We start from the raw sequence: 23,569 nt of genomic DNA, 5'->3' as shown, positions 1-23,569 counted from the left end.
ATGGCCGCCATTTTATACACACCTGAAGGGAACTGCGTCACAAGTGTGGATGAGGCAGGTATCTCCACAGGATGGTCAGGGGACTTGATCGAAACTTTAGCCTTGACACAAGGATCCTCGGCAGAGACGGTACTGAGGGGCCTTGGATGTTTACTGGACATCCTGAAGGGGCCCCTTGAATTAGCCTCCAACAGAGGAACCTCGGCAAAGCCGGTAACGGAGGAGATCTGGTCAGCAACCTCTCCCTGTGCCCCCTGAACAGAACCGATATAACTGCGAGCGCAGCAAGGTTGTAGAATACACCCCACAGACAAGACCTTAACGGGTCTCTCAGTTCTGTCATTACAAACCTTAGCCTCAATGAGAGGAACCTCGGAACAGAGTCCGATCTGTATAGCTCCCCTAAGAGGAGCCTCGAACCGTGGTTCGGTACAGAAAGCCTCAGAGGTCTCAGGCAGCACCCCGGTGTCTGTATGGGAAGCTCCAGACAAGGAGACGTCAGAGCAAACTCTGGTACCCGAAGCCTCAGTACAACTGGGCTGGCTATTAGCACCCGATTGGTGAACCTCGGATTGTAATCCGGTGTCGGCAGGCCCCTCGCGGGACACCTCGAAGAAATCCCCCGGAACGCCCATTAGGTCTGCGAGGCACCTCAGGGGAAACCCTGTTATGAGAGCTCTTTAAGCCCCTCCCGGACCTGGAGGATCACAGGAAGGAGTCCCCCAAAAAGCAAGGAACTTACCGTGTGTCTCTTCTTTTCATGTATGAAGAGTTGAAAATGCAGTGGAGGAACTCGCTGGAAGACCTCCTCCCACCGACGAAGACAATATTGAAGTGCCCGGACCGAAAGGGAGTCGCAGTAGAAACACAAGTCCCAACAGTGATCTGGTCCCACACACTCCAAACAGAAAATAGGGATCCGCCCTAGCGAAGCGACGTTCGCAAGAGGACCAAGAGACAAATCCCAAACGATCCGGCATAAACAGAGGACTACGTGACCGTAGCACAGGAGCAGGAGAGGACGACAACGGGAAAGAAGAAAAAATGTCTTCCCGGTGATGCAAGTGTGGCCAGCCCCGACCGGGCGGAGAAAAGGACTGAAGGGCGATGCACAGGCGGAGCTCAGGAGGCGGGGGGATCCGGCCATATGCGATACCCCGCCTAAAAGAAGACTATTTTTCAATTTGATGCTTTTTTACAAAAGTGCTCCGGTCCCGTCCAACTGGACGGAATGTCCCAAATGTATGGAGGAAGGGGGACGGGACATACGCGTAGATAAGAATACAAGCATCCTAACAGCACTTCATTATAAGGAGATATCTGCGGTTGTAAAAATACAAGAAATCAAAAAGGAGACATTCTGCTGATAGTACTAGGGACTAGTCAGTTTCCCCATAAAAATGTGCAAAACGGGCTTTACGGACCTCCAAAAGTCAGGGAAGGGTTAAAAAACAAGCATAAAGAATGGGGTTCTCATAGGAATATATGGAACGAAAAGTGCAAAAGGGAAATCTTTACCAACAAGAGACCAGTCCAAAAAGTGCTTTAAGTGATGACACGTTAACTCACCAACCCCCACCTCAGCAACTCAACCCCACAAATCGAACCCCATTGAAAAATGAGTTTGATATGCAAATAGGGGCCTAAAAACTAAATTAAGGGGCACGAGGTATAAGCAAGAGAGTTCCCAAGGCAGACAACAGTGCATGGATAGAAACACCCATTCATAGTTTTTCTATTTTCGCTATGCTTTCCATGAAAGGCCCTAATTAAGTCCATTTGAAATTGACAATCCGGATTATTCTGGAGAAATCAGGACAGGAGGCAATATTGCTGCTAGGAAGAGATAATATTCAGTGGTCTCTCAACAGCACAACAGGAATCAGATATGAATGTTTGGTTACAGTCATGAGTGAACAATAGCTTACCTAGGCGTCAAAGGACTTAGAGTGGCTGTTCCTCCAAGTAAGTTCCGACCAACCTTTGGTTTATTCTGAACCTGTTTTGTTAGTATTGATGTTGCTGACACAAGGGGCATGGCATCAGGAGAGATCACTGCTGAGTCAATGTACGATAAAGAGGAATCCGTGTTTAGAGAGTACTTCGCATTGGAGGACTCCAAGTTCAGCCGGTTCAATTCCTGAAAATCAATAACCATCAATCAACTTTCAAGCAGTGCAATACTCTTGGACTATCTGTGGGGTCAAATCTTTGCTCGACCCAGTTTACCCCAGTAGCTAGCAAAACATCACCTTTAGTGTTTTCAATGAAGGGAAACAATAAGGAAGGCTCTACAAGCGAACCGTACTGCTCTTTCAGCTACCCTACCTTAACTCAAGTAATGCATTTTTGCCATTTAATCAACGTTCGGATCACATGGCCACACATAGCAAATCTAATGGAGAACGATATTGAAACAGACATCTCACTGCTTCCAACAAGCATACTTCATGGTCTAAAGGAGCAAAATCCATAGTACATCAGCAAAGATCTGCATTGCATTGAGGATATCAGCCATTTTGTAATACAGTCTCCAGTAAAAAAAATAAACATTGCCTCTGATATCCAGACTAATAATCACGTTTTTGTGGAGATTCACATAACATCTCTGCTGGGATGGGCCGGGATATTGTTTTTCTTGCAAATGCCTCACCCACGAATTACATTAGTATCAGCAAAAGGTAAACTCCTGCTCAAGTCAATGGGCTGCAGGCAACTGCACAATAACCAATTAATCCAGAAGGTGGGCTTGTCCTGATTGAGGGCTAGAATACCAGGCTACAGGATGTAAATTAAGTCACTGCCCCCATTATAGTGTCAAATGTACTCTGGCTATCCAAACACATTCAGAATACTTGCAATAAAATGGAAGATGCAGCATATATGGCACATGTAAGATATAGGTAAGGGAGTAAACCCCAGAAAGTCAAATGTGATTCAGACAAATGTTTTTTCCGATATATCAATGCTTGATTAACTTTGTAGCCATTAATAAGACCTGCATTACTTACCGTAATAGCATTTCTGATGATTGTATCTGCTTAGATTCACTTGCTGTGCATATGGTCCGACATCCAGTGGTAACCGCAGAGTATTGCATCTTGTCTTTCGGGGCCAAAAGGGGACGTTGGCATAGGAGTGTCTGTAACACTATCCCCATCAGGACATGTAGTGTACCCAATATCCCTCACGTGCCGAGGTCCCTCCGATTGTATTTTTTCTGCCATGAGGGATCCCGAGGCTCTAGTGAGTGAGTACATAAAGAGAGAAAGTAGTAAGACGCCCATGTTCCTTCCACCCCGACCGGGGAGATAAGGAGGGTGCGTGCGAATCTAAGTAGATACAATCAGTAATGCTACTACGGTAAGTAATGCATGTCTTCAGATGCTTGTTAATCTGCTTCTAATCATATGCTGGGCATAGACTAGCGAGCAGTACCCGGAGGTGGGTTGTGAGAAGGAACAGTAGAAAAAAGATGTCTTAATACTGCTTGTCCCACCTGAGAATCAGACCTAGAATGAGTGTGTAGGCAATAGTGTTTTGTAAAGGTGTGTACAGAACTCCGGGTTGCCGCTTTGCAAATGGACTTCAAGTGGAACATTTGCAATGAATGCTATGGATGCCCCAGTGCCTCGAGTAGAATGGGCTCTAGGCTTGAAGGGCAGTTCTCTCTTAGCAAGAGAGTGTAACATAGTGTGATGTATTTGACAATCAACCTTGAGATAGCCGATTTAGAGACAGGGTCCGCTTCTCTACCAGCTGCCACTGAAACGAAGAATTGTTTTGTCTTCCTTAGTGGTTTAGTTCGTTCCAGGTAAAACACGACTGCCCTGCGCACGTCTAGTGTGTGAAGGCTTCTTTCGGCCATGTTAGTAGGGTGCTGGAAGAAAGTGCGTAGTTCGATTGATTGGTTGACAGGGAACTTTGAGATGAACTTGGGCGCAAACAAGGGATGTGTGCGCAGAACTACCTTATCTTTGTGGACTGTAACAAAGGGGTCTAGAACAGAAAAACTGTCGTTCGCTAACCCTTCCGATAGAAGTGATAGCCACTAGGAAGGCTGTCTTGTAAGTCAGGTCTTTCTGACTTTCTTTATGCATAGGCTCAAAGGGAGCTCCATGAGCCTGGTCAAAACCACATTCAGATACCATCCAGGGGCTGGATGAGAAATGGGAGGATAAATCCTCTTAACCCCTTCCATAAAGGCTTTAATCACCGGTATTTTCCACCACAATACCTTTTGTTGTGATGTGGTGTAGGCTGAAAGAGCAGCCAGATGAAACTTTAGGGAATTGAAGACTAATCCAGTGTCCAACAGATGAACAAGTTACTTTCTTACTTGGTAACCTTCTTTCAACGGGATGTTCCTCCGACGTATTCCTCATCTTTGATATACGTTTCCAGCTTGCTGGCCTCGGAAATTTTTTCTCTGTAGAGGGCGCTCCGCGTCGACGTCCGCCGAGTCGATGTCCCTCGAAGGCCACCGTATCGGCGCCGACGTCACCATGCCCATAAATACACAGGCGCTGCGTCCGTTGCTCAGTTCCGTTTTGTAGTATAAGAAAGACATGTCTGAAGTGGTTATTAACCTTGAAGGAGCGAAAGTTGCAACCACAAGGGAAGTTATCACTCCGGGGATGGATGGGAGGGGCGATCAGGAATACGTCAGAGGAACATCCCGTCGAAAGAACATTACCAGGTAAGAAAGTAACTTGTTCTTTGAAGGGATTGCGTCCTCCGACGTATTCCTTATCTTTGATAGACTCCCATAGCAGTGGTATGTAATTGGAGGAGGGAGTGATAGTGTTATATATCCCTTTAGGGATGGACCGAGTGTAATACGGCTTTGCCAAATCTGGTCTCTTGAGCAGTGGAGGAATCCAGATTGTAAAATTTTGTGAATGTGCGGACGACCATGTGGCAGCCGTGCAAATGTCCCGGACCGGTACCCCTCTGGAGAGCCGAAGAAGCTGCGATACCCCTGGTTGAATGAGCCCTGACGTTTTGGGGTGGCTCTTGCCCTGCTAGTCTATAACATTCCAGGATGGCCAAGATAATCCACCTGGAGATGGTTTGTTTTGTTATGGGTAGTCCCAACTTGTGACCCGAGTATCCTACAAACAGCTGGTCTGCTTGCCTGATTTTAGCCATTCTGCTGATGTAAAAGCTGAGAGCTCGCCTAGGGTCCAGCCTGTGTAGCCTTTCCTCCTCTTTCCCCGGATGGGGAGGAGGGTAGAATGAAGGCAAGGTAATTTTCTGAGTAATATGGAATTCAGAAACTACCTTTGGGAGAAAATTAGGCTTCACCTGGAGGACAACCTTGTCTTTGTGGAAGATTTTATGGGGGGGTTTACAGGAGAGAGCTTGAAGCTCACTCACCCTTCTAGCCGATGTTAGTGCTACAAGTAGGACCGTTTTAAGTGTGAGAAATCTTAAAGTGCAAGAGTGAAGTGGCTCGAATGGAGTGCCCATTAAGAAGTTTAAGACTAAATTTAAGTCCCATAATGGAACCTGGAATGGTTTTGGAGGGTAAACATTAGTCAGACCCTTGAGAAATTGTACCACTAGAGGAATTTTGAAATACGGTGGTTCCTCCGCAGTGCGCTTGAAGATAGAAAGCGCTGCGAGATAGCCTTTTACAGTGCCAACTTGAAGGCCTGAGTTTGCCAAGTACAGTAGAAACGATAGCACCATTGGTGTATCGCATGAAAAAGGGTCGATATTCTCTTCCCTACACCAGCTGCAAGACTTGTTCCAACGGCAGCGGTATAAAGACTTTGTTGCTGGTCTTCTGGCCGAAAGCAACACCTCCATGACGTCATCAGGGAGATCCCAATCCGTGTACCTCAACCTTTCAGAAGCCAAGCGTGAAGGTTGAGGGTTCTGATGTCTGGATGGAGATCCTGACCTCCCTTCTGCGAGAGAAGATTCTCTTCGAGTGGAAGACGGATTGGAGGACAGATGGACATATCTAGAAGGTCCTGGTACCACGTTCTCCTGGCTCAGTCCGGGGCAATTAGGATCATGGTTTTCCGGAATCTTCTCAACCTCCTGATCATTTGAGGAATAACAGGGACTGATGGAAACGCGTAGAGGAGTGCAAACTCCCAGTCCACTACGAACGCGTCTCCCAGAGCTCCTCTCGGGGGAAATTCCCTTGAACAGAACAGATCACACTTCCTGTTGGTGCTTGTGGCGAACAGATCCACCTAAGGGGTTCCCCAAAGGGTGAAGATCTCTTGAAGGACTTCCTGAGCTAGCTCCCATTTGTGGGAGACTGCTCTGCCTGCTCAGAGCGTCCGCTGTCAAATTCTTCTCTCCGGCTAGATGGACTGCCGATAGAGAGATTCCTTCCCGAATTGCCCAAAACCAGAGCTGTATTGCCTCTCTGCACAGTGGTAGTGAACCTACGCCTCTTTTGTTGAGGTAGTGCATGGCCACCGTGTTGTCCGTCATTATCAGGACATTTCTCCCATGTACCGATGGCAGGAAAGCTTTCAGCGCTAGTCTGATCGCTCTCAGCTCTAATAGAGAGATATGTAGTCTGGACGCCAATGGAGACCAACGACTGCTGATGGTCAAGTCGTTGGCATGGGCTCCCCACCCTGTGAGCGAGGCGTCTGACTACTGTTATCTCCGGCCATGGTTGCCAGAACAGTTCTCCTTTCAAGATGTTCTCTGAATAGGCCCATCACTGAAGGTCATGGGCTACCTTGTCCGGAATAGGTCTGACATTCTCCCTAAGAATTGTGACCACTGACCTCAGTGCCCACTGAAGAGATCTCATTCTCAGGCGAGCCTCTGGCACAAGGAAGATGCAGGATGCCATAAGGCCTAGCAACTTCAAAAAGTCAAAGGCTGGGAGACGTTGGGCATTTTGAAACTTGGTGACCATCTGTAGAATATCTTGAGCCCTCACCTCTGGTGGCGAGGCTTTTCCCAGGGAAGTGTCCAGGACCGCTCCAATGAACTGGAGTCTCTGAGATGATATCATCTGTGACTTATTTAAATTGAGGGAGAAGCCCAGTCTGTGAAGGAAGAGGCAGACATAATGTAGCTGGGTCCGGGCCTGTTCCCAAGATACGGCCCTGATCAGCCAATCGTCCAGGTAAGGATAGACGTGGATCCCTTCCCTCCTTAGACTCGCCGCCACTACCGACATCAGCTTGGTGAAGACCTTCGGGGCGGAGGTCAGCCCAAATGGCAGAACTCAAAATTGATAATGAGAGTTGCCAATTGCGAACCTCGGGTATTTCCTGTGCTCGAGATGGATTGGCACATGGAAATAAGCATCCTGAAGGTCCAGAGATACCAGCCAGTCCTGGAGCTGGAGGGCCTGAAGGATCTGAGAGAGAGTTACCATCTTCAACTTGTCCTTCCTGAGGAACTTGTTTAATTCTCTTAAGTCCAGGATGGGTCTCAGTCCTCAGTCCTCCGTCCTTCTTTGGTATGAGAACGTAAGGGGGGGGGGGGGGGGGGGCAGGACCAGCCCTTGTTCCTGTCTGCTACAGGTACCGGTTCTATGACACCTTTCTCTAGCAGGTCCATAATTTCCTGCAAGAGGAGCGGATCTGGAACTTTTCGGGAGCTGTTCCCCGGTGGATGACTGAGGGATGTGTAGAAAGGGTAGGCAGTAACCTTGGGCAACTGTCTCCAACGCCCAAGCATCTGACGTTATAGCCTGCCATTCCGTCAGATGGTGAGTTCACCTGCCCCCTACAGGTGTCTTATGTACAAAGGCCTCAGAGTGGTTTGGGGGCGGCTGATGCAGATGCCGAGGGTAAAGAGGCACCTGCTGCCGTTTTAGTACCTTTGACCCGTCCACCTCGGGTGGATCTTCTTTGGCCTCTTTGAGCCGGCTGTCCTCTGCCTTTTCCGAATGCGGAATAGCGAAAGGACTTTCCTCTCCCAGAGGTTCCTGTGGGACGAAAAGGAGTTTGGCGGATAGCGGCTCCTAAGGATTTTGCTGCTGCTTTAGAAGTCCAACTTTTCCAGACTGTCATCAGCCTTTTTTCCGAATAACGAAGAGCCGTCAAAGGGCATATTCAAAAGTCTGGCCTGTACATCTGGAGCAAAGCCAGACTTTCGTAACCACGCATGCCTGCGGATTGTTGTACTAGCCGCCATGGCCCTGCTGATACTGTCAGCGGAATCGATGCCAGTTTGAAGAGATTCGCACATGGCATCTTTGCCATCTTGAAAGATGTTAAGGAAGGCTTCCTTCTCCTCTCCATCGGGTATGCAGTCAGCCGCTGATGAAGCACACTCCCATAATGTGTGACTGAACATGGCGAGCGTACAGGTGGCATTGATGGACTTCAACTCCATACTACAGACAGAGAAGACTTTCTTTGCCATAGAGTCGTACCTCTTGTCATCCCTGTCCTGTGGGACAGTAGGGTAAGCAGTCCTACTGCTGGATGAAGTTGCCGCTTGAACCACCAGGCTCTCTGGGGTGGGTGTTTTGACAGGTATTCAGGGTCAGCAGCCGCTACCCTATACTTTGTCGACAGTCTTTTATTGACTGCTGGGATGACTTCGGGAGTCTCCCAATTGGATGCAATTTTTCTTTGTAGGGCTGCATGGAAGGGGACCACCGGGTCCTCCTGTGGGCCTTTGTCCAATATATCCGTTAGATCATCCTGTTGGAAAACAGGTGACGGCGCAGACCAACCCATAAACTCAATTATTCTTGCCATCAGGGTTCTATATGGTGTTTCTGCATGTTCCCCTGGGTCTGGCTTTACAAATTCCACTTCTGGGGAAGTGTCAAGTCCACTGGCCTCATGAAGTGAGTCCTATAGTTCCTTTAGCCTTCTTTCTTCAGAGGTGAAATCATCTGCAGCAGGCAGTGGGGATCTCTGTAAACCAAAAGTTTCTTGGTCAGAGTCTTCTCTTTCTTCATAAATTGAAGAAAGACCAGGGTATTCTCTCTGAAATGGAGTAAAGCCCATCTCTAGGACTGAAGGAGCCAAACTCGTCGTTATTGGACGAGAAAAAGTCGAAGTCGTCGACGCCGATGTAACTGGCCTCGAAGGCGCCGAAAATGGCGTCGAAAAAACTGGAAGGGGCCACGAAGAATTCGAGAGGATCGGGATCCTACTCTAGGGCATCAACTACGGTCTCCGCGTCGTGCCGGAGGCCCTTGAAAACACAGTTGGCTGTGGAGCCTTGGTCCTCTCATCGGCGTCGAGTCGACCGACCGATGCGTCGAGGAACCCTTCGACAACGGCGTCGATGGCGCCGACCCGTACGTCGAGGGAATCTTCGACGACGGCGAAGACGGTGCCTTCTTACCCGATGGCTCATGGCGCTCTCGGGTGGGCTGGGTTCTGCGACTCGCGGCGTTTTGATTTTTTGGGTTTTTCACCCGGGGTATCACCCTCAGCTGTCTTCGAGGGGGTCGAGGCCGCGTTCTCGAAGACGCTTAACATTTTCTTTCTGAATTCCTCCCACTCAGTTTGAGAACTGTGGTGGGACAGGAAACTCTTTCTGGGGACACCAAAGACGAGGAATGGGACCTTCGACGTCTCTTTTTTGAGTGTCTAGATCTCGACGAATGGTGGGAGCTGCTTCGAGATCTAGAATGGGAGTGTTTTTCGACGGCGAGGAGACGAATGCCTCGGCTGACGAAACCGTCGAGGAGGTTTTGGCTGACTTACCTCTCTCGAGCTTCCCCTTTCGCTCCTTCAGGGCTTTCGCCGTCATGGACATACAGTCCTCACACTCCGAACAATGGTGCTCGGACCCCAAGCACCATAAACAGACCCTGTGTGGATCCGTAATTGAAATTATTTTACCGCAGTCTCGACATTTCTTGAAGCCAGATCGAGGCGTCGTCGGTTCTGATGAAGAAGCCATCGAGAACGATAAGGAATATTCATCGAATTAGATTTAGATAAACTGAATGTTCCGAGGCCCCACGAAGCGCGGAAAAACAGAACTGAGCAACGGACGCAGCACGTTTCCATTTATGGGCATGGTGACGTCGGCGCCGATACGGTGGCCGTCGAGGGACATCGACTCGGCGGACGTCGACACGCAGCACCCTCTACAGAGAAAAAATTTCCGAGGCCAGCAAGCTGGAAACGTATATCAAAGATAAGGAATACTTAGGAAACAATCCCTTCGAAGGGTTAGATACAAGCACAATGTGTGAGGTTGAGCAATCGATGGGATTGACGCCCTTTGAGTTGCACCAGATGACAAAAAGTTTCCATTTGCTGGCACAGCAATAACGTGTATTAAGCTTTCTCGATTCCCAGAGTATGTCTATGCACCTTTGAGGGAGTTGCAGGTGCCCAAACTCTATGACCTCAGGAGCTGGGCTGCTAAATCCAGAGTTTTTGGGGATGGGTGTAGCCCCCCCCCCCCGTCCTGAGACATGTTGTACGGGCAGGGTAGTTTGACTGGTGGAGAGGGACATTTCCATCAGGTGAGCGAACCAGGGTTGGCGGGGCCACCAGTATCATAACTGGTCCCTGGTGCATCTTGTGCACCATCTTGTTGAGAAGGGGAGGCGGCGGGGGGGGGGGAGCGTAGCCAAATTTCCCCGACCAGGTTATCCAGAGACCGTTCCCCTTGGATCGGTTCTGGGGGTACCTAGAGGCATAGTCTTGGCATTAGGCGTTCTCCTGAGTCGAACAGGATGGTCTCTGGGAAACCCCAATCTGCGAAGAACTGGACACAATGTCTTCGTGCAGCTGCCATTCGTATTCTTTGGGCAGAGGGAAATCTCTGCCAAGTACGTCTGCCAGAAGATCGGGTTCCCCTGGAACATGTTGGGACAACAAAAACATCTTGTGTTTGAGAGCCCATATCCAAATGTTTTGGGACAGCTTGGATAGAGCTGGAGAGCGAGTGCCCCCCCCCTGCTTGTTCAGGTAATACATAGCTGTAGTGCTGTCTGTTAGAATCAGCACGGTTTTCCCTTGTAGTTGCACCTGAAAGGCTTTCAAAGCCTTGAATACTGCTAATAGCTCCAGTAAGTTTATATGGTTGTACGCTACTGGAGGAGACCAAACCCTGTGCGCTGTCTGTTGAAGCAGATGAGCTTCCCCACACAGTGAGAGATGTGTCCGTCGTGAGTGGCTTCAACTGCAGGGGTGGTGAAGGACTTCCCCTTCAAGAGGTTTTCTCTTGACCACGACTGCAGAGAGAACGATGGCTGACAAGACAACTACCAGATCTTCCCATTGTCCGCTGGCCTGACACCACTGGCTGTTGAGCCACTCTTGCATGGGACGCATGCGCAGTCGTGCGTGGGGAACCAAGTATATGCAGGACGCCATCATTCCTAGCAAGCGCATGGCTTTGCGCACTGTCACCTCCCGACTGGCTACATATTGACGGATCTGAAAAAGAATGTTCTGAACCCTCTCAGAGGGGAAGACGAGACTGTCCTTCATCCGAATTAGAGCCCCCAGAAATTGTTTTTTTGGCTGGGGACTAAATTATTTCTTTTCGTTGAATAAGAAACCCAGGCTGAAGAGGAAATCTACTGTTTTTTGGGTGTTTCAAAAACAAGCGTCAAACGAGTCCCCCGTGATGAGCCAGTCGTCGAGTTAAGGGTAAAAAGGAACCGATAGTCTGCGCAGGTGTGCTGCTGCCTTACCAGGCTCTTGGTCAACACCCTTGGCGCCGAGGCGATGCCGAAGGAGAGTACTTTGAACTGGTAATGCCTGTCCCGGACCATGAACCTTATATATATCCTGTGTGCTGGCACATTGAAATATGAAAGTATGCATCTTTCAAGTCCAATATTACCATGAAGTCCCCTTGTTTCAGCAAAGGGATCACCTCCTGCAGTGTCACCATGCAAAACTTCTGGGGTTTTATAAACTTGTTCGCTGGACGCAGGTCTAGAACAGGGCGCATGGTGAAATCCTTTTTGGGTACAAGGAAGTACACTGAATAAATACCCTTGTTTACCTGAATAATAGGGACGGCTTCTAGGACGTCCTTTCCCAGCAGTGCTTCCACCTCTTGCATCAGGATCTCCAGATGGTCCGGTGAAAGGCGCCGTGAGCGTGGTGGTTTGAACTGTGGAGGTCAGGCGAATTCCACACAGTAACCGTGGGCGACCGTCTTTAAGACCCACTGGTCTGAAGTTATCCCCTCCCATGCCATGAGGAAAGATGTTAATCGCCCCCCGACCGGGGTGACATGGGAGGGGACCTGGTGGTCATTTCTGACCAGAGGCTGTGGCTCCTCTTGGATTGGTGCCTCTGCCTCTACCTTTGCCGTATCTCTGACCCCTTGCAGGGTAGCAAGAGGGGCTTCCAGATGTTTATCCTGCGTTGAAGTTACCCCGTGCCGTAGTTGTTTTGGCCAGCACGGGCCTGCCCTTGAAAGAACCGCTGAGAGTTATTACCCCTTTGGGAGGAGGGTTTCGGCGTCATTTGTTGCAGAGACTTAAGAGTCTCATGCTCTTTCTTGGCTGTTTCCAAAGCCTCATCCACCGCTTTCCCGAAGAGGTTAGACTCCTCAATGGGTTTAATAATGAGGGAGGCCTCAGTCTCGGGTTTAAATCCTGATGTACACAGCCAAGCGTGTCTTCCGCAGGGTCCCTTGAGCAAGAGACCTGCCTGGAGTTTCCGCAGTGTCCAGGGTGTTTTTCACCATGTTCTGGTTAACTTGTCTTCCTTCCATTACAATGGAGAGAAGCTTTGACTTGGCGGGCTCTGGGACCTCTTGGAGGCCTTTCTGAGGCAAGTTCCATTGGGCATCAGCATAGCTTGCTAATAATGTTGTATTATTAGCAATGTGTATAGTGTATGCGGCCGCTGACTTGACGTTTGCCAAACGCATATAGCCGCTTAGATTCCTTATCCGGTGGCGATTCCCCGGTGGCAAGGGGTACCCGTGTCCTCTTCCGAGTGGTAGTCACTACCAGTGAACATGGGATGGCGTGCCCTTTGATGTATAGAGGGTCCGAAAGGGCGAAATAATTTTTTGCCTCTCATGTTCACTGCTCGGGTTTGAGCTGGTGACACCAATGAGGGGGCTACCCTTATCTTAAGAGTTAAGGAGGGGGGTGGCTCGACTCGCTGGAGGTTTTTCCTTAATATCCTCCACAAAATCCTGCTCAGGAACTGCCTCCTGAGTGTTAATCTTAAAGTATTCAGCTGCTTTTTTCAACATGGAATTGAATGCCATTTGGTCATCTACAGGAAAGGCCTGGCGAGCCGGGGTGGATGGAGGAAAATCCAGGCACAAAACAGAGTTCTGATCTTGCTGTGTACATGGATCCTGACCACCTTGCTGGGTTTCCTCCCAGTTGTCCGTAGTATCCTGTTCTTCCTCATAGCTTTGCAGAAAAGAAGCTTCTTCAGTATAAATGCCTCTGTGTCCATATGGCCCACGTCTCCCTGCTGGAAAACAGGAGACTGATCTTCCTGAATTTGGAGGATAGAATCTACCCAAGCCCTTTTCAGGGGACGATCAGAAAAACGGATAATCTGCTCCAGCAGATCCATACACTGATCTGTGTAGATTGTGCCGGTAGACCGGTATCAGCCTTGCGAGAATTTAGTTGGCAATAACCTGGAAAAATCTACAGAGGGGTAGGCTGGGAGGGCGATGAGGAATACGTTGGAGGAACATCCAATCGAAAGAACGTTACCAGTTGGTAAGTGTTAGGCAGATACCTGTGCAGTTTGCTTAGGGACCACTGCAAAAGATTTAGGGCTACAGGTGGTTGGCAGTAAACCCAATTGGTAGCAGTCTGTACCACCCAGATTTACCTGGTAGCTGTGGCTGAGCAGTCAGACTTCTCTCAAGATGAGTTAAGCAGTATAGGTACAGAGATGTACAAGTTACTTTCTTACCTGGCAACCGGGCACCAGGAAAGATGACAGAGGGAACACATTAGTGAGCCCTTTCAGAAACTGAAATTAAAGGGATTTTAAAGTAAGAACACTCTTCAGACAAGCGCTTAAAGATGGACAGCGCCGCCAGGTAACCTTTAATGGTACCCACTTGCAAGCCCCTGTGGGCCAAAGAAAGTCAAAAGGACAGAACCATGGGGATGTCACATGCAAAAGGATCCACATTCTGAACCCTGCACCAGTCGCAAAACTTACGCCAACGGCAACGGTACAGAGACTTTGTTGCTGGCCTTTGGGCCGAAAGCAACACCTCCATCACGTCTTCAGGGAGGTCCCAATCCTTATACCTCAACCTTTCAGAAGCCAAGCGTGAAGGTTGAGGGATCTGACCTCTGGATGGAGAACCTGACTCCCCTCCCGTGAGAGCAGATCGTCTCAGTAGGGAAGACGACGTGGAGGGCAGATGGACAAGTCGAGAAGGTCCGGGTACCACGTCCTCCGAGCCCACGCCGGAGCAATGAGGATCATCCGGGAACCGAACTTCCGTACCTCCGCAGCACTTGCGGGATGACGGGGACTGGAGGAAACGCGTACAGCAGCGGGCATGACCACTCCACCACGAACACGTCTCCTAAGGCTCCTTTTGGAGGAAATTCCCGCAAGCAAAACCTTTCGCACTTTCGGTTGACACTGGAGGCGAAGAGATCCACTTGAGGGGTCCCCCAAAGGGCGAAGATCTCCAGGAGAATCTCCTGAGCCAACTCCCACTCGTGAGATATCGCGCTCTGCCTGCTCAGAGCGTCCGCCGTCACGTTTTCGTCTCCGGCCAGATGAACTGCCGAGATCGAAACTTCCTGCTGGATGGCCCAGAACTCGAGCTGCATCGCCTCTCTGCACAGAGGAAGTGACCCTGCCCCCCCCCCTTTTTTGTTGAGGTAGTGCATGGCCACTGTGTTGTCCGTCAGGATCAGGACATTCTCTCCTCGCACGGTCGGCAGAAAAGCCTTCAGGGCTAGCCTGACGGCCCTCAGCTCCAACAGATTGATATGGAGTCTGGACTCCGACGGAGACCAACGACCGCTGACTGTCAGCCCGTTGGCATGAGCACCCCATCCTGTGAGGGATGCATCCGTCACGATCGTCACCTCCGGCCAGGGAAGCCAAAATGGAGCCCCTTCATCAAGTTGCCTTCAACGGCCCACCACAGAAGGTCCCGGGCGACCGAGGGCGGCACCTGAACCGAGTCCAACATCCTGCCAGAGGACTGCGACCATTGCGTCTTGAGTGGCCACTGCAAAGGTCTCATCCGCAGGCGAGCCTCTGGCACCAGAAGAATGCAGGATGCCATGAGGCCGAGCAACCTCAAGAACTCGAACGCTGGGAGCGTCTGGGCATGCTGAAACTTGTGCCACATCTGCTGAATGTGAAGAGCCCTCACCTGGGGAGGAAAACACTGCCCCAGGGAAGTGTCAAGCACTGCTCCGATGTACTGGAGCCGCTGTGTTGGCGTCAAATGGGACTTCTTTAAATTGAGGGAGAAGCCCAGCCTGTGAAGGGAGTGGCAGGTGACGGACAGATGATCCAGTACTTGCTCGGGAGAGCTCCCCCTGATCAACCAATCGTCCAGGTAGGGGTAGACGTGAATCCCCCCTTGCCTGAGATGCGCTGCCACCACCACCATGAGCTTGGTGAAAACCCTCGGGACGGAGGTCAATCGAACGGCAGGACCCGAAACTGAAAGTGCGAGTCGCCAACCGCGAACCTCAGGTACTTCTTGTGCTTGGGATGGATCGGCACATGGAAGTAAGCATCCTTGAGGTCGAGAGACACCAACCAGTCCTGAAGCTGAAGGGCCTGGAGGACTTGAGAAAGAGTAACCATCTTGAACCTGTCCTTCCTGAGGAGTTTGTTCAAACCGCGCAAGTCCATGATGGGTCTCAATCCCCCGTCTTTCTTCGAAATCAAAAAATAAGGGGAATACCATCCCTTGTTCCTCTCCGCTACAGGCACCAGTTCTATGGCGCCTTTCTCCAGCAGGGCTTGAATTTCCTGCGCAAGGAGCGGATCCGGACTCTGCAAAGAGGTTCCCCGGTGGTTTGTCGCGAGGCCTGTGCCGAAAGGGAAGACAGTAGCCGTGGGTTATGATCTCCAGAACCCACACATCTGAAGTAATGGCTTGCCACTCTACAAGATGCTGCGCCAGCCTTCCCCCAACCGGCGAACCATGGGACATGGCCTCATGATTGAGTGGGAGCGGCTGCGGCGTTACCTGAGGGCAAAGAGGCAACTGCCCGAGCGGCCTTGGCACCACGGGTACCCTGTCGTCCACCTCTGGTACCCCTGCGTAGGCCCCTTTGACTGCCAGCTCCTCTTGCTTTACTGAAGGACGAGTAATAGCGAAAGGAACCACCCCTCCACTGGTGTCCCCTAGGACGAAAAGGCGGAGGTTGGCGAACTGCAGCGCCCAACGACTTCGCTGCAGCTTTTGAGATCTGCAACCTCTCAAGGCTCTCGTCAGCCTTGCTGCCAAAAAGGTGTTCACCGTCAAAGGGCATGTTGAGGAGCCAGGACTGCACATCAGGAGCAAACCCCGACTTCCGCAACCACGCAAACCTGCATATCACGGTGCTCGCCGCCATGGACCTACTGACGCATTCAGCTAAGTCCAAACCCGACTGAACGGACTCACCTGGCATCCTTACCATCCTGGACCATAGCAAGGAAACCATCCCATTCGTCCCCTTCAGGAATATGCTCAGCCGCTAACGCAACACAGTTCCACAGAGTGTGCGTGAAACGAGACAAGGCACAAATGGAGTTGGCCGCCTGAAGCGCCATACCACCAGAAGAAAACACTTTCTTCGCCCAGCCATCAAAACGTTTGTCGTCCCTATCAGGAGGGATGGAAGGATACGACGCCTGCTTTGCCGGGGCCGTGGCCGCCTGCACCAAGAAACTCTCCGGAGTGCGGTACCTGGTCAAGTAGCAGGGGTCGCTACTGGCTGGACGGTATTTTCGCGACAAGTATCTGCCCACTGCCGGGAGACTCTCCGGAGCAGTCCAAGCCGCCGCCACCCTTCTCTGTAAAGCCATATGGAACGGCAGTACCGGGTCAGTTGGGGGACCAACATCAAGGATGTCCGTAAGATCATCCTGCACAAACTCCCCTGGGGGAGCAGACCATCCCAAGTACTCAGAAACCCTAGCCATAAGGCGCCGGTACGAGGAATCGGCATGAGAGCCAGGCTCAGGTCTACAAAACTCCACCTCCGGAGAGTTGTCCAGTCCACTGGCATCATGCAGTGACTGCCTCAAATCGTCAAACTGACTATGGCCTGAGACAATTTCATCTGGAACCTGACTAGCAACCAGGCCATCAGAATCTTCATCCGCCTCTGAAATATACTCCAGGTGGCGAAAAGAAGGCACCCGAGAGTGCTTGCTCTTAACCAGAGCCTTCCTAGGGGGTTCTCCCGTGCCAAGGGGTACCTCCGACACGAAAGGCGTCGAGCGAATCGGCGCCGGCGTCGAGAGAACCGGCATTGGCGCCGAGAGGATCGGCGTCGAGGAAATCGGGGTAGACGTCAGATGCAGCGCCTCCAGCATCTGCGGCGTCGACACAGCCCTCGAAGCCAGAGCCCCGAGCGTGTCCCTCGACGACCTGAGCGTCGACGGCTTCGACTTCCTCGGAGCCGGAGCCTCGAGAAAGCCTGTCGACGCCCTCGACGCCTCAGACGTCGATGTCTTCCTCGAAGACCTCACAGGTGCACACAGTCTCGAACGTGTCGAGGACCAGGACCTGGAACGGGTACGTCGAGAACGAGTCACCTTGTCTGAACGGGACCTCTCCCGTGACTCGTGCCGACCACTCTTGCGAGCGGTGTCTCTCGACCTCTCACGGCCGACCCCACTCGGGGGCGCGGACGGCTTAGTACCCTGCGACTCAAGAATCGCCAGCATTTTCTTTCCGAAGGAAGCCCATTCCTCCGGCGTCGCACGGCTGGTGGGGTAAGCGACGTGCCGGGCAGAGTCCTCCGAAGAGGACCTGGAAGACGACCGGTGTCGGCGCTTCCGAGAATGCCTCGAAGAGGCTGAGGAGTGGCGAGACCGACTCCTAGAAGGAGACCCACGAGACTTCCGACGATGACGCGGAGAGTCACCCCTCGAATCATCCGTCGAAAGCACCGCTTACTTCGACTTCCGGGGCTTGGACACCCGACCTACCGACAACTTCTTACGTTCGCGTAAGGCTTTGGATGTGAGCGACTGGCAGTCGATAGTCATCCGTGTCGTGGGCCTCCCCGAGGCACCAGAGGCAGGCATCGTGCGAGTCCGTCACCGACATCTTGGACTCACACTACCCGCACTTCTTGAAGCCCGGACGCGGGGTCGAAGACGAAGTAGAAGACATCTTCACACGAAGGATTTTCACAAAACGAACAGGTTCGAAGAACCGAGAAGAACAGAACTCCAAAGAGTCGAGGCGTTTAACCGAGAAACACAAAGCAACACGTTCGCGGAAAAAACGGAACTGAGGCTACGGGCGTCGTGCGTCCTACTTATCACATCGGATGACGTCGGAGGAGGTCCTCGACGACGGCGCATCGACGTAGGACGCAGACGCCAGGAAAAAAGTTTCCGAAGCAGCACAGCTGTGGTGATTACATGTCATAGATATGGAATACGGAGGACCCAATCCCATCGAAACAGTAGCACAAGCAAACACTGACCAGAGCTTTGGTGTAAAAGTATATAATTATTTAAAGACACACTTGTAAATTACACTAGCACAAAAAGAGGTAGGTAAATTCAACACACAGTCACTATTATATATATATATACAACCCTGATTACTTATTAGACAAGTCTTAGTGAGAAACACCACTTATTTTCAGACAGAGGTGAGCGCTTAACCTAAGATGTCACTCTACTAAGTTATAGAAAAAGGGAGGAAAAAGGCAGAGTTATGAAAGCACACAATTTCAATACTTTTCAAAGAACCACAGTGAGGCAGGTTAGGCTAAGTCTACTGGAGAGCTAGGAAGTTCAAATGCCAGGCCCAATGTGTCCAGGATCACACAGTGGGGTTATGCCCAAAGAGTCTTTGTAGATAGTTCACAAAAGATTGAGATCAAGTCAGGAAAAAAGTTGGTTGACAGGCCCCAGGCTAACCCAGGTTAGAAAGTTAAGGATTTACTGTCACCCCGAACAATCTGTCGCAAGGGAAGCCAGGCGGGACACAGTACCTGAAATGGGAAGAAGGCTCCAGCGGGGGCAGTTGTTCCTGGCAGCGGGTGCAAGTTGGTGTTTCGTCCAGAAGAGGCGGTCTCCACGTGGAGGAAAGATGAAGGTCGTTGCTCTGCCAGGGAAGAAACCAGCCGCAGAGTTTTCCGGTTACAAGGTACTACCCTTTTCTTCACGGTAGTGGTAAACCGTGGTATTCTGGTTGCTGGGGTGCTTGGCACAGGCAAGGCGGCCACGAGATGGTCCAGGAAGGCGAAAAGACAGGCAAACTGGTTATCCCCACCAGTCAAAGGATGAAGACTCTCCGGACTGGAGAGACGGTTCAGCAGGGCTCCACCGGTGGTGTCGTCGTTGCAGGTCGGCACGGCTTCTCCCTCTTCGGATTCTTTAGGTCCTGTGGTGACTTCTGAAGTTCCAGTCCCCAAAGCCCTGCTTTTATGCAGAAAACCCCCATTCATCAGTCCTAGCTGCCACTCAAACATGCTAAGTGGTGAGCCGGGCGGCTCACCACTGGGCCAATCGCACCAGAGTGCGACTTGAGTTGCTAAGGCAACTCAGTCCAGCGTGCCTAAACCCCTCCCACAGCCCCTGTGGTGCCCAGACAGAGTGGCACCACTTGTGGAGGCTTCTGTGGAGAAGCCTGCCAAAAAGTGGAACAAAGGGCTCGACTTGGGCTGGAGTCACAGAAGCGAACACAAACGCCATTTTGGAACCGAGTTTCGGCAAAAAATACCAACCGGGGAATTTATATTAATTTAATATACCGGCGGTATGTTCGAAGATATTTTAAAAAGTGGTAGCCTCGAACAATGGGAAAATCCCATAGGAATATATTCGCGGTCGAATAGATTAGTATCCACTACCACCAGCCAAAACTCGGTCGGGGGGACTGGACAGTGCCCCCTCGAACAGACCCCGGGGCAATCGAATTGCCCAGACCAGTACGTCCACAATATGATGGTTTGTACTGGTTCTGTTCACAAATTAAGACTAGTAAAGCCAATGGTGACTTTACCTGCCCTGGGAGACAGTAGTCAGTCCCAGGGTATGAAGTCTATGTTTGGGGGTCGTTACGACACCCCTGGGTTACTGCTCGGAGGGTGCTGTGTAACCCACATACCAAAAACACATGAAGCCCTATGGGGTAAAGGACCCCATAGCCCATAAAACATATACAAAGTCAAAGGAACACCTGAAATCATGTCCAAGAGTGGGAGAAAAATTCTCACTCTTAGGAGAAAAAAATAAACCCCAAAAAATCCAGCAAAGCTGCTGGGGGCCTCACTAGGTTTGGGAAATTAGCCTTTACAGAGAATTCTCCCTAACAGTAAGTAACTTGTTCTTCGAGTGGATTGTGTCCTCCAACATATTCCTCATCTTAGATACACTACCAAAGCAGTATCGATAATTTCTCTGGAGGAGGGGTTAGATTTTTCAATACACTTAGATGGCTGAATTTAGTATTGCTTCACCAAAATTCAGCTCCTTAGACTGGGAAGCATCCAGACTATAGAATTTTGAAAAGGTGTGCAGTGAAGACCAAGTTGCTGCTTCACAAATGGACCTTATTGGAACACCTCTTTGAAGGGCTGTCGAAGACGCGATGCCTCTGGTGGAATGAGCCCTTAACCCTTCTGGTGGGTCTTTTTGTGCTAATCTGTAGCATTCTGAAATGCAAAGTACAATCCAGCGTGATATGGTCTGTTTTGTCACCGATTGACCCAATTTCCTTCCGGTGTAGCCGATAAAGTTGTTTGTTCACTCCAAACTTGGAAAGCCTAGAGATGTAAAAGCTTAAAGCTCTTCATGGATCCAACCTGTGTAATCTTTCCTCCACCTTTTCTGACTTAAATGAAAATCAGATACTACTTTAGGTAAAAAGGAAGTTTTAACCCTCAACACAACTCTGTCCTTATGGAACACAGTACAGGGTGACCCAGAAGACAGTGCCTGCAATTCGCTCACTCTTCTTGCAGATGTTAAAGCAACTAGGAAAGCAGTTTTCATGTCAGGAATCTTAATGGACACCTTTTGAAAGGCTCAAAAGGAACACACATTAAGAATCTTAGAACCAGATTGAGATCCCAAATTGGCACTTGGAATGGGTAAGGAGGAAACACATTAGTGAGTCCTTTTAAGGATTGCACTACCAAAGGAATTTTTAAATCGGAGCATTCTTCCGACGAGCGCTTGAAGATGGAAAGCACTGCAAGGTAACCTTTAATGGTACCAACATTTAGACCTCTATGCGCTAGGGACAAGAGGAAGGACAGTACTTCCGGAATAGAACATAGAAAAGGATCGACATTCTTTTCTCTGCACCAGTTGCAAAACTTCCTCCAACGGCAATGGTATAGAGATTTTGTTGCTGGCCTTCTTGCCGAAAGCAACACCTCCATGACATCTGGAAGGTCCCAATCCTTGTATCTCAGCCTTTCAGATACCAAGCGTGAAGTTTGAGAGTTTTGACCTCTGGATGTAGAACCTGATCCTCCATTTATGAGATAAGGTCCTCTCTCGGAAGAAGACGTACTGGGGGACAGATGGACATGTCTAGAAGGTCCGAATACCACGTTCTCCTGACCCAATCCGGGGCAATTAGGATCATGCGGTTCCCGAACAGTCTGTCTCCTGATGACAGGAGGAATGTCGGGAATCGGAGGGAACGCATACAATAGTGGGAAATTCCACTCCACCACAAACGCGTCTTCCAGGGCTCCTCTCGATGGAAATTCCCATGAGCAATAACTTTTGCACTTCCGGTTGATTCCGGTCGCAAATGGGTCTACTTGAGGGGTTCCCCAAAGGGCAAAGATCTCTAGAATGACTTTTGTGAGCCAGTTACCATTCGTGGGACACCGTGCTCTGCCATCATATTCGACTCCCCGGCTAGATGAACTGCCGTTAAAAAGATTCCTTCCTGAATTGCCCAATACCAGAGCTGCGTTGCCTCTCTGCACAGAGGTAGTGACCCTAAACCTCCTATTTTGTTTAGATAATGCATGGCCACCGTGTTGTCCATCATTATCAGGACATTTTTTCCCCTGACAGATGGCAGGAAAGCTTTCAGCGCTAGTCTGATTGCGCTCAGCTCTAAAAGGTTGATGTCTAGTTTGGACTACGATGGAAACCAACGACCGCTGATTGTCAGATCGTTGGCATGAGCTTCTCCACCCCATGAGTGAGGCGTCCGTCACTACTGTGATCTCTGGCCATGGTTGCCAAAAAAAGTTCTCCTTTTAGGATTTTCTCTGTACAAGTCCACCATAGAAGATCTCGTCGAACCTTGTTCGGAATCTGGAGAAGATCCGTCATTTGACCTGAGAACTGGGACCACTGAGTCTTTAGAGCCCATTGAAGGGATCGCTTCCTCAAACGTGCCTCCGGCACCAGGAAGATGCATAGTGCCATGAGGCCGAGCAACCTTAAGTAGTCGTAGGCCTGGAGATTTTGGGCATTTTGGAATTTGGAAACCATCTGAAGAATGACTTGAGCCCTCGACTTGGGAGGCAAGCTCTTTCCCAAGGATGTGTCTAATACAGCTCCTATGTACTGGAGCTGTCTGTTGGGAAGGTGTCATTTGAGACTTCTTGAAATTTAGGGAGAAGCCCAGTCTGTGGAGGAAGTGGCAGGTGACACTCAGATGATCCAGTGCTTGTTCGGCAGAACGTGCCCTGATCAACCAATCGTCCAGGTAGGGGTAGACGTGAATCCCCCCTCTCCTGAGGTGCACTGGCACCACTACCATTAACTTGGTGAAGACCCTCGGGCGGAGGTCACTCCGAATGGCAGGACTCGAAACAGATAGTGTGAGCCGCCAACTACGAACCTCAGGCATTTTCTGTGCTTGAGATTAATCGGCACATGAAAATAAGCATCCTGGAGGTCCAATGACACCAACCAGTCCTGTAGTTGAAGGGCCTGAAGGATCTGAGAAAAGGTAACCATCTTGAACTTGTCCTTCCTGAGGAACTTGTTCAAGTTTCTTAAGACCAAGATGGGTCGTAGTCCTCCGTCCTTTTTGGGGATCAAAAAATACAGGGAGTACCATCTCTTGTTCTTCTCTGCTGCAGGTACTGGTTCTATAGCACCTTTCTCCAGCAGGGTTAGAACTTCTGGCTGTAGGAGTGGGTCTGAAAACTTCAAAGGGTGTCTCCCTGGTGGATTGCTTTGAGGTTGCGTTAGAAAAGGAAGGCAGTAACCTTGGGCCATTATTTCTAGAGCCCAAACATAATGTAATGGCTCGCCATTCTTGCAGATGCTGTGACAGCCTGCCTCCTAGAGGTGTTCGGTGATGCAAGTCCTCAAGGTGTTTTTTTTTGGCGTTTGTTGCAGCCGCTGATGGCAAAGAGGCTGCAGCTGGAGCTGGCTTTGCATGTTTTGCTCGTCCACCGCGAGTGGCCTTTCTCTGGCCATTCCTCTCGGCTTTCCATATGAGGAGTAGTAACGATAGGATCGTCCACTCCAGGAGTGTCCTGGCGCACGAAAAGACTGAG

The 23,569-nt window shown here is 50.3% G+C and overlaps 1 protein-coding gene across 2 annotated transcripts in view; it reads right to left on the bottom strand.

Annotated features, from left to right (window-relative positions):
• The window catches only part of CDC27 (cell division cycle 27), a 1,618,725-nt gene that overhangs the window by 1,244,517 nt on the left and 350,639 nt on the right, over window positions 1–23,569 (bottom strand). For both annotated transcript variants that reach the window (XM_069634092.1, XM_069634093.1), the window contains exon 7: window positions 1,929–2,140. In XM_069634092.1, coding sequence (XP_069490193.1) covers window positions 1,929–2,140 — 212 coding nt within the window. The remainder of the gene's footprint in view (window positions 1–1,928; window positions 2,141–23,569) is intronic.

The sequence above is a fragment of the Ambystoma mexicanum genome, chromosome 13 (assembly GCF_040938575.1).
Source record: "Ambystoma mexicanum isolate Mex_15411 chromosome 13, UKY_AmexF1_1, whole genome shotgun sequence".
Taxonomy (NCBI): Eukaryota; Metazoa; Chordata; class Amphibia; order Caudata; family Ambystomatidae; genus Ambystoma; species Ambystoma mexicanum.
Note: the sequence above shows the minus strand (reverse complement) of the source record. Positions and strands in the feature narration are given on the sequence as shown.